The 12,190-nt window shown below is 37.5% G+C and overlaps 1 protein-coding gene across 1 annotated transcript in view; it reads right to left on the bottom strand.

Annotated features, from left to right (window-relative positions):
* Window positions 1–6,664: 6,664 nt before the first annotated feature.
* LOC311077966 (glucagon receptor-like) overlaps window positions 6,665–12,190 on the bottom strand; it is a 62,126-nt gene continuing 56,600 nt past the window's right edge. The window contains exon 8 of the mRNA XM_084106613.1: window positions 6,665–11,207. Coding sequence (XP_083962739.1) covers window positions 10,845–11,207 — 363 coding nt within the window. The 3' untranslated portion in view covers window positions 6,665–10,844. The remainder of the gene's footprint in view (window positions 11,208–12,190) is intronic.

Raw genomic sequence — 12,190 nt, 5'->3', positions numbered from 1 at the left:
TATTAAACATTCACGTGAGTTACTTTCACTCATTTGAGTTATGTTTCTGCTTCACAAATTATTTGAGTTGAGTTTACAAGGAAAGTTGTGTTAGTATTACTTAAGGGTGCATGTTGGAAACGTAGTCTAATTGGTCAAATACAAATTAGTTGAGTTCAAAATACTCAAATACTCAATTTCCTCAAATTTTATAGTTCACTGCTATTTTTTGTGGAAACTGGTTGCCTTAAATATCTCAAGCCTGTTTTACTCAAAGTTGTAAGTTGTTAAAATAAGACGATAGACTAACGAATTACGATAGACCATTTCGTTTGTAGTCACCATTACGATGATCTGTGTTTGCTTTAGTTGGGTTCTTGAAACTTGACTTTTAATGTTAGCTCTAAGTAGAATAGTAGAAAATTGTGGAAAATAACAGATCTGTCTCAATAGGTTATATGCGTTGAAGAAGCAGAAAGACTGCGTCTTAGGAGCTCCTCTAATACTGTGATTTATGAATGCAGGATGTGTTTATTTAATTAACTTTGGTCTTTTACTCACACATCTTTATTTTTATTGGGATTGTGCTATCATTAATCATTAAATCGTTATTAAGCATTCAGTCAAGCCTGTTTAAAATGCATAAGCTCAGGAGGAGAGCTAATAAACGAACAAAGACGTCAATCGATTCGCTTTCTGAAGAACAATCGCATAGGCAGAAGCACATTGTCTCTCTGTAGGGTCTCTCTTCTCACTTTGGTTTTGTTGCATAGTCTTATTCATTGAAAGGTTTATTAAAGATCACTGCAAATTCAGATGTGCATACCTACAGTTTGAGGAGTCCGATTGCACCAAGAAAATAAAAGAGAATAATCTTTTTGGGATTCTTCCTATCGTATTTATCTGACATGATAAAATTCCAATGCAGTGGATTTATTATGCATGACTGAGCGGATGCCTGTGACGGTGGATCAAATTTCAATATTTATGAGGACGTCCCTTTTTCATTTCTGCTGCTTCATACTGCATTTCTCTTCTCTAACCCTCATATTCAGTTGAACGATTCTTACATTTAAATGGAGCTAAAGGTCAAAATAAACCTGCATTTTGGCATAACATTAAACTTACAAATGCAAATGCATATGTTGTTTCATGAATGAACAGCACTGGAGTAATGTGAGATTACAGGAGATTCAGACCATAAAATATTTTTAGATAATTTTGCCAACAGGATTAAACCAATCCGGTCACACTAAATGCGTCTCTATAGCACGCATTGTGTTTATCGTGAAATGTATATGCGAAAATTAGTTTTCAAGTGCATATGATACGCATGGGTAGGTTTAGGGTAGGATTAGTAGTGGTGTGGGGTACATACGTATTATACATATCATATGCATGCGAAAACTGCATATCATATGCACGTAAACTCATTTTCGCATATAAATTTCACGATAAACACAATTAAGATGAGTGTGGTTATGGGGTTGAATGGGAAAATTGAGACACATTTTCACAAGATCAGGCTGATTTGATTTGAACACTGTGTAATGTTGAGGTTGGCATTGTGAACATCCTTCAGAGAAGATTTGTGTGAGGGTTAGATTTAGAGCAAATATAATTAGCTCAATAGAAAAACAATCAATTGTCAATGGAAAATCCCTCTATATAAAAGTGTGTGTGTTTGAATTATTTTCCTATTCAACCCCATAACCACACTGCACTCATCTTAATAATTCAATCAACAAAGAAATATGCACTCATTAATATTTAATTTGTTCATAGCCATATAGCTCCAACTACACACACACACACACACACACACTTACTTGTATCCAAATGTGGACATTTTACAGGCTTCTATTGTTTTACAGATAATTACGAATACCATAGTCTAAGAAACATGTTTAAAAAGCAAATGTTTTTAAGTCAACCAGATGCTGAACCAAATCTATTTTCTATACAGTTTTGTGTATATGGACATTACATTGTATTGCATGTGTAAAGAAAAGTTATTATTTGCTAACAGTTTACTTCAAAGCAACTTGATTCAATCAAGTTATTTTGTCTAATTTTGCTTGTTACTCAGTTGAGTTTAGTTCATACATTAAGTATTTGAGTAGAGATAACATATTTCCATTGTGTGGAACCACCACTATCCATAATTTAAGTTAAGTCAAAGACTGAAGTCATTACTCATTATACACTTTGTAAATCTTTGAATTTTATTCACTGCAGTGAAATGTGAAATGTTCATAGATTAATATTACTAAATAATCAGACTGACAGACCAATAACAGACCATCAAAAGGTTTCATAAATGCTTGTCAAAAGTGTTTATTTGAGGAATCACTTCAGTAAAATCTCCATTCTTGAGTAAATGGCTGGTCTGAAACAAGCAAAATTGAAGGAGTTGGTGAAGAAAACACACACTTCGGCCTTTGCGTGAGCCGAGACACGGTCTGGTATTTTTTTAATGGTGACAGTGAGCAGCTCTAGATGTCACTGAACATATGCATACAAATGATTAAATCATGCTATACATTTACTTGGTCAGTTTAGCTAATGTTTTTTTGATTGACGGCAACTGATTCACACAAAAAAATATCATCACTTACCATTCATGTCACTGCAAATCCAACATTTCTTCTATTAAACAAAAAAGGGGTTAAAAAAAGCTTGAATAATAATAATGAAAACTATTATAAAATGGTCCATAAAATGGTAAATTACTAATCGCTTTTTTATCAATATCATTTTAATACTTAATTTGCACCTTTTTTTCCAAATACTTTATTCAGCATTTTACTGTAATTATTATTATTATTATTTTTTCCATTTCTTGTACGCTTGCTTTTATGCTTTGCTATTGTGAGTTTGTCATGCCAGTAATACGGTACACAGTACATTGAACTGAAAATTGAAATCCAGATGGGCTAAATCATCTTTCACCATTGACAGCCATTCAAAAGCAGCCGTGTATTCTCACAAAATAAAAAATACCTGTATTTTTCGAGTAGCATTTCCATGCATGTCTTTGCTTTCTCATCCGTTTCTAGCACTTTCTGTCTGCCTGTGTGTGATGAGAACAGGGATGCAGAGTGTCTGGATGACTTTAAATCACAGTCATTATGGAGAGAGCAAACGAGCGCTAAAAGCTTATCAGGAGGCAGACAGACGCCTACATAAACTGCATTTTCCACTATATTACTTTAATGTAAAATGAATTATAAAAATATTAGTCTATTGTTATCCTTATTGTAGTACCGTGCTGTAATTTAGCATGCTAATCCACACGTTTATCACTGCTTATCAGTGATTTACGAGGTCCATTTCATAGGATGTTATCTCAGTGTACAACAAGGCAACTCACTGTGGTTTAGAACAGTCTCACTCCTTCAGTTCATTCACCGAGCAGACGAGATACATGAATACGGATACTTTCAATTAAAAACTCAGACTCAGAGTAAATAAACAGAGACTTCCGTCGGCACCGCAGGCGCGCGTGACCATGTTAATGTTCACATGAACACTGCGATTATAAACACACAGGAAGCATTATCACACACGTTTGCTAGATTATGTGGAGCCACGGGCCAAACAAACTGTTTGTCAGTAAAACGCAGCATAAACACTGACAGATCGTTGAGGGAACACGAGGGGAATGGAGTCGGTTGGAGTTTGTTTATGCAGCTCGTGCAGAAGGACGATAAGAACTGGACAATAAATCAGTCGCTAAATGGAAATGTAAAACATAATCTCAGATATTTCTGTCACACATACTTAGCTCTTTATATGAGGCCGTATTGTTGTTTACACTGAAAGTTAATTAGTCCAAAATATGTGTTTAATGTATAAAATGGCAGTCTAGTAGACCTCACGTAAAAAGCAAATGTACATGTTTTTAGGTTATTGCTGCAAATGTAGAAATGCTCTATACAGTCAGCCATGATTCATTTATTCAACGAGTGAAGGCTGCGTCCAAAATTGCAGACTCGATTGAGTACTTATTTTGAACTAATAATTATGACTGCTAAAAAAGTATGTTCTATGAGTGTGTGTAGGCTATAGTATAATCTGGACGTAGGCTACTACATTCGCCATGTTGTCATTATCATGACCAACCAACGTCAGTTGCGTCACTTCCCTTCCATTCACAAATCCTCTCCACCAGAAGAAGTAAATCCTCTCCACCAGAAGAAGTAGGTCATCCAGGTACTGTTTGCCTACTCGTGTATGAGTACTGTGAATTCAGACATACTTCTCTCGTCACATACTGTTTTTCGCCTAGATGTGATTTCGGATGCAGTCAAGGTGTCCAATAACTGAAGCGTTACTGGGATGAATCAAGTATTATCCAGCTGGTCATGTGATTCACCCATAAGGTCCCCTGCTCACTGTAAGATAACGCCTAATACATACATAATAACGTTTTTTTTTTATTAGACATCCAGGGTCTTCATCGCATAAACCCATTTGAAACAGATTTCTCAAAAGTACTTGCATATTCATTTATTCAAGGCAGAACCCTTCAGTTCATTCATTTAGGCTTAAAATCTGGCCCTAAATCAGTTTTGTCAGATTTAGATCTGCAGGTTGTTTGTGAGTTGTGATCATTATATCTGTGCTGTTTTTACATAGTTCTTTATTTACAGTCTAATCTGAGGATGCGATGACATTAAGGCCTCTAGAGAAATCTAGCATTGTAATCTTGCAAAATTCAAGCTGAATGATCTGATCATATGAATAATCTTGATGGTTGATGTTTGAAGGATTAGCTTTGAAACGTTTAAATCTTCCTAACATTAAAAAATGATTTTGTAACGTCCTACTCAAAAGATTAGTTCACTTCAGAATTTACATCCAAGATTTCTCACCTCCATGTCATCTATGTTCATGTCTTTCTTTCTTCAGTGGAAAATAAATTAAGCTTTTTGAGGAAAACGTTCCAGGATTTTTCTCCATATAGTGACTTCAATGGGGTCCAAACGGGGTTGAAGGTCCAAATTGCAGTTTTCAATGCAGCTTCGAAGGCTCTACAGCAGGGGTGCCCAATCCTGCTCCTGCCGATCGACTGTCCTCCACAGTTCATCTCCAACCCTAATCAAACACACCCATAGATATCATATAATAAAGGCTAGATGTCTCGTCCGCGCTGCTGGCCAATGGAGGTCGACGTCCGCACACGGCGGCCATCTTGCCACAGGGAGCTCGCTCACTCGTAACATGGTGCATGTACATTTAAATAACCATAACTTGCTAAATTTTCTACCGATTTTCAAACGGTTTGGTTTGTTATAAACGTCAGAGATGTAGTTATGATACTGCATACATATGAATAATTATAACAATGGACTTCCATATGAAAGAATTATAGCCACTTTAATAACGTTTGTAAGAAACCAAACCGTTTGTTAATCCATCAAGATTTCAGCGAGATAAGAGGATTTGTGTGCATGCTGATCACTCACCTTAATTCACAGCTTCACTGTGGTAAGATGGCCGCCGGTGATGCCGGAAGTGACTCCGCCTTAAGACATCTAGCCTTTTTATGGATATCTATGAACACACCTGCCTTTAATTTTCAAGTGATCCTGAAGACCTTAATTGGTTGCTTCAGGTGTGTTTGATTAGGGTTGGAGATGAACTGTGCAGGACAGTCGATCGGCAGGAGCAGGATTGGGCACCCCTGCTCTACACCATCCCAGCCGAGGAATAAGACCACTTTTTAACCACAAATGCTCGTCTTGCTCGTCTACGACTTCACGCATTATGTAATCATGTTGGAAGGATCAGGCGATAACCTAACGTAGGTGGAAAATGTAGAGTGAAAAACTCCAACTCATTCTCTCCTCCAACTTCAAAATCGTTTAGCGCTTGACTTGCACGTTGGCTTTGTAAACACTAGGTCGCTACTTCACTACACGTGACCTTTCAACATGATTACTTAATGTGTGACGCATAACAGAGCTAGTACAAGACGAGCATTTGTGGTTAAAAAGTATATGAATGTTTTTTTTAATGGCGGATGGTTTGGCTAGATAAGACTCTTATTCCTCAGCTGGGATCATGTAGAGACTTTGAAGCTGCATTGAAACTGCAAAAATATGGAGAAAAATCCTGGAATGTTTTCCTCAAAAACCTTAATTTCTTTTCTACTGAAGAAAAAAAGACATGAACATCTTGGATGACGTGGGGATGAGTAAATTATCAGGAAATTTTAATTCTGAAGTGAATTAATCCTTTAAATTGAACGTTACAAAATCACTTTTTAATGTTAGTAAGATTTAAAATGTTACAAAGCTAAATTGTTTGCTTGACAGTACAGAATGCTCTGTTAAACTGCAGAGTTTAGCTTCCATTGTAAATCAGGTGTACGAGCACCGCAGTAATACCGCAGTAAATGAACTGAAGGATCTGAGCTACACGAGGGAATATATCAGAGTCTTTTGTAAATGACACACAGTTACAATCTCACAGTCATTCACAGTCAAATTATCCATTCAGCTGTAAATCAGGGCCGTAAAAGAAATGCTGTGGAAATTACGCGGGCGGCCGGTGAAACGTGTGTCAGAATGTGAAGTGGGGCTCTGAGATGTTTGATCAGATGATGATCAGACCATATGCTCGAGCAGCGCTGAAACACACACGCTTCAACAGTGCCTCCTTAACAGAGATTACTGCATCATAAAGAGAAAGAGAATGTGCTTCAGCAAACGACCTGAGAACAGAATTAATGAAGGGGGAAGAAGAGGTACATCCCTCACTTCAGCAGGCCTTTATTACATACAGAGTGAGTGTGTGTGTGCGTGTGTGTGTGTGCGTGTGTGTGTGTGTGTGGTTCCCAGAGATCTCCATACGAAACTGTAAATCAAACCCATCCACAACAGACTAAACATCCTGGCTCAGGGAGTTTTATTTTCGCAACTTTCCTTTCGATTTCTGCATCTTTTTTGCTCTCTCTTTACTTCTTGTTCTCACAGGCAATAACACAAGTGATTTACACATGTACCATAATTCAACTCTTCCATACAAATTCTTTCCACAAAGCACAGAATAACACTCAAATGAAGCAGATGCGTGAGATCACGATCACATGACGTCCAGGACTCCACACGAAGCTCCGTGTTTATGATGCTGCATTATTCATACGTGAAGCTTTAGATACATAGTCACTTGAGATTTAGCCGTCAGGTTTGAACTAAATCTCATCTTTTCAATGTGAATCTTATAAACATAAAAAATGTAAATGATTAGCAGCATCTTTAAAGGTTTGGATTCTGATTGGTCAATACAGCGTTATGTAAATCAGAAACCGCTACAACACGAAAGACCTTGTTCATTTCTGATTATTTTTGGTGCATGGCAACGTTCTGTTATTTAGGGACTAAATCTTCAAGCAGAAGGATGGCATTTGACACTAAACTATTTGTTTTATAAAACCTTTCAGTCACTTGAGGTTGTTTTATATTGTGAATTCACTGCGTGCTGCTTTATAACACCCTTTAACAGTATATACTCATATCCTTTATATATATAATCTCATATACGCAAAAATAGTATTTCAGCTGCAGCTGTCAAGGTGTAATTACTCATTTTCATTTAGTTTAACTTTACTAAAAAAAACTAAAATTAAATAAACATAAAACTGAAATAAAAATGACAATGTTAATTGAAATGAAAACAAAAAATACACAAATACAAACTAATTCAGTAACAATACAATAAGGTCTCGTTTAATAACATAAGTTAATATATTAACTAATACTGTGAACCTTTTTTTTTTTTACAACATCTTTGTTATTGTAAGTTAATAAAAATGTGGTTGTTCGTTATTTGTTCATGTTAGTTCACAATGCATTAAGTAATGTTGATAAATACAATTATTGATTTAGAAAATCTATTAGTAAATGCACATTTAGATTAATAAATGCTGTAGTGTTGTTCATTTTTAGTTCATGTTAACCAATGTAGTTAACAAATGAAACATTATTGTAAAGTGTTACCACTAATTTAAAATCTTAATAAAATTTATAATAGTTACTCAGATGTACTAAAATAGCATTCTTGGATCACCAATCCACTGCGATCTAAAACTGGGTTTCTGAAGCAAAATCATTCAAGAAATGCTGCTTTAGATCATGTGTAACTGTGATTTTAAGTGATGCATATTCATAAATATTTATTTTCATAATTTAACAATCATCTCTGGTACCTTATCGCTTCAGTAAATGATGCATCATGAACAGGGAGAGTGTTTCAGTCTTGCAAGTTAAAATATACTGTCTTCACTTAAATACGGAATGATTTTTCACAAGTAAATAATCCCATAAGCCTACAGGACATTCCCAAGCTCTCAATTGAGCTGCTTTTTTAATGTCCCAATGAATTGTGGGTAGTGTGTAAGAATGGCACTTCAGTGAAGTGTGTGGATAGACATATAGCATGTAAACAGTAGCTTTACACTGTACGCTTCCAATGCGGATCTGCTCGAATTTGACACTGTTTATTAAAGCGTCTGGTCACGATACCAAGCGAACAGCCCATGCGAAACACCAAACTCAGGTTTACTGATGCAGAGCGACTGATGATCTCGGTTTGACACGTTTCACTGTCTTTTGTCCGTGGTTAGTGAAACAGAACTGAATTCTGGATGGCTCGCAGCTCATCTCTGTCAGGGTGAGTGTTTTGGTGAGCGTTTCTTAAAGGACGACCCAAAGAAAGCGATTTTTAATCCTGAGTGGGTAAATAACCAAGTGTTTTCATTGGCACTGAATGAGAAGTGTCTTGTTGTTCCTTCATAATGAGCAGCACAAATCAGCTTTTCCAGACCCTTCACCCTCTCTGATCCTCTCTGGTGAAACGCAGAAACCATCACATCGTTCAAGAAGCAGCATCTTTCCTCTTCCCTACATTTCTCCTCTGCTCTAGTTTGTTTCCTAATCCAATGAAAATGAAAATGGCATTGTATACTGAGAATATTGTTTGCTCTGTGACGAACTGCTTATGCTATATTGTAAGTCACTTTGGATAAAAGCGTCTGCTGAATACATAACTGTAACTGGTATTTCCAATACCATGTTGGGTGGTTTCTAGGCGGTTGCTCAGTCAAAAGAGAAATAACCCATAACCCTAATGAATGAGCTTAGAAAGCACCAATAATTAATACTGTTTAGTAGGGCTGTCAAATAATAAATTCGAATTTCGAATATTCGTCGAATAAAAAAAAAAGTGCACATTCGAATGCAAAATATGTGCATTCGAAGTTTTGGTGTGTCAAGAGGCGCGCGAGACATGATGACGTAACTTTTTTGTTTTTGTTAGCTTATCCAGTATACAGCGCGGTGCGGCTGCGTTGTTCATTTGAAAAATGGCAGGAAAAAGGCTTCCTGCTGAAGACAACACTCTTAGTTGGTGGCAAACATCGTGCACACTTAACCATAAATCGCTGAAAACATTGTCAACAAAAGCGCTCAACACTCGCTCAGATCAAGCGTCTGGTGTTTTTGACCAACAATATGCAGATGTAGTGAGTAGAAGTGGATTGTTTCTGAATGGCAGTTTGCCATTTTGTGTTCAGGTAGTTCATTACGCGTCTGTTGAAGCATGTTTTCTCAGTTTACTGATGCACTTACACAGTTTTCTGCACTTTTGTTAGGCGTTTTTACACCTCAAAAGTCCGCACCAAGGTCCGAACCAAATGTTTTGATACATTGTATACATTTGTTTAGTTTTGGTTTGGTTTCACATTGCAATTATGCGAGCGCACTAAAGAACTTTACATGACGTACTTGCGTCCTGTCATCATCATCTATATGGGCTGCATCTTGACATTGATTGGTTTGTAAATGGACGTGCGTCTGACGTCAGTGTGTTGTCAATTCGGCGGGTAACTTTGACAAGAATGAATGAACAGACGCATATCGTTGCCAATATACTGTTATTATTACGGCATTACTCCCTGCAGCACCGACTATACTCGAGGTGAGTTCAAATTCGCCAAATGAACGTCCTCGTTTTGCGAACATTTTACCGTCGCTGGCAGGACGCAGGAAAAGTGTGTGTGTGTGTGTGTGTGTACAAGAAATGCGGTGGGCAGGACTGACAGATCTGCACATACATATTCTTCTTCAGTTGTTTAGGCTACGCGGGAACCACCGGAACTTCCTGTAAATAGTCTGAAAGTCTGAACCATACATAAAATGCTTTCACACTAGAAACGAACCAAACCTTTGCTCAGTTTGATCCGGACCGAGACTACCTCTTTTCGTCTGACCAAATTTCGTCTGTTTGGTCCGGACCGTGGTCTGGGGGAGGTTTCACACCTGTAATTTTGATTCGGACCAAACTGAAAAGTCCTAAAGTCCGGACCAAACAAGGTAGGTGTGAAAGGGCCCTTAATTTTCTTTGCAGCACATTAAGGAAATTATATTTTATTTAAGAACAATTGTTTTAAAAGTGAATGCACTTTAAAAAGTGAATGTCATTTCATTTCAATAAAAGATGCCATGCTTGATTTGGTATATATTTGCTTATTGCGCTCGCTTCCGCCCTCTTGTGGCCATAGGAGACAACACAGTACTTTTCCTCAAATATTAAGTAATGCCTTTAGAATTCGAATATAATTAGAATTTTGCTAATATTTAAGAAAGAAATTCGAATTTAGCTTTTCAGCCATTTTGACAGCCCTACTGTTTAGTTATTTACCAACTCAGGAGACAGTTTCGGCTTGTTATTAAAGGATCCACAGCTCCATCATTTCTCATGATAGAAGCCGCTTTTTAACGTTAAGTCTGTATCTGGAATGTACCATCTTTGCTTCCATTGATCCATTAGTGCTAAAACATCCGTCAGCATCACGTTCCTCAAACGTTAGTTTCCGCCACCCCCGCTGAGCACTCGCTGTTGAGGGGACGCTCTTCCGTCAGACAGATGTCTTCCGTCAGAGAGCTGCAGTTACTGGCGCCCTCCTGTGCCTCGGAGGAGATCTGCAGTCTCGCTCGGCCTCTGCTCCGGCTCAACCCGTTCTGAAGACACGACACCAGACGATGGGACTCTGCTGAGGCCGTGCTCGCCGCCTCTGGGGTGTCGGGGCATTCGTGGGCCATCGCCGCGGCCATGCTGACACTTTTGGCGTGGGGCGTCTGGCTGTGGGTGTGACGGTACTCTTCCTCGATGTCCTTGCCCAGTTTCCACCTCTTCCACTTCTTTAGCATCTCGCTCTGGACCTGGAGAGCAGGAGAAACAGCCTAAGTCCAAGGAATATTCTGGGGTGTGTTTCCCGAAAGCATCGTTAGACAACTATGGTCGCAAGTTCCGTTGTTATCAGCGCAGTTCAACGAGTCGGTGTTTCCCGAAAACCAACGAACATTCGCAAACAGCGTCGCAAAGTTGTGTGTTTGGAACGACATGTGGACTCAATAAATCCTTGTCTTGAGCTAGATAAGCAAGCTATTCAGTAAAATCTTTATCTTTTATTTAGAATACATTCAAATGTGATTTACGTCTTTTAGTTTGTCAAGAGATTTAAAGCACAGTTTTTGAAGAGTGCACATGTGTGAACGTGTGTGAACGAGCCTATGATGTGAACGTGCTCGACTATGTCAGAACGAGTCTATGATTGAATCTGGAAATAGAGCAAAACAACTGAGAAAAATGAGAAATAGTCCTCAGATGCCATGTGTGTAATTTATAGCAAAACATCTAGCATTAATTCAATCTCAGACAGATTCATTATAGAAAGTTATTACTCCACCACATGCGTGACATCATTAACCAACATGGTTGAACGACCAATTTGTGACAATGCGGTTTCGGGTTTCTTCAACGATGCATACATTTTCTAAAATGCTCAAATTTCATATTCCACCGAATAATGTAATAATTGTTCATATTGGCATGCTATTTTTATTTATTTGTTGCAATTTTGCAGCTCTCTTGAGCAGAGCTATTATAGTTAAATAAAACTAATACAATTTCATCACTTTAAATAAAATAAACGTTCCGTTAACCGATTCAACAGTTTACTCAATTACTAAACCTTTAACTTTAACCAAAATGAAAATGATAATGAAAATGGAAAATATAAATATAAAAACTGACCCATAATATAAATGAAACAATAATAGTACCTCAATGATACTAAAAAAACAAAAAACTAAAAAACAACAACACTGGTCTTGGGTCAACAATCAAGTCAAAAAAGAAGAAT

The sequence above is a fragment of the Abramis brama genome (assembly GCF_963993115.1).
Source record: "Abramis brama genome assembly, chromosome: 2".
Taxonomy (NCBI): Eukaryota; Metazoa; Chordata; class Actinopteri; order Cypriniformes; family Leuciscidae; genus Abramis; species Abramis brama.
The sequence above is the reverse complement of the archived record's forward strand: the minus strand, read 5'-3'. Positions and strand labels throughout refer to the sequence as shown.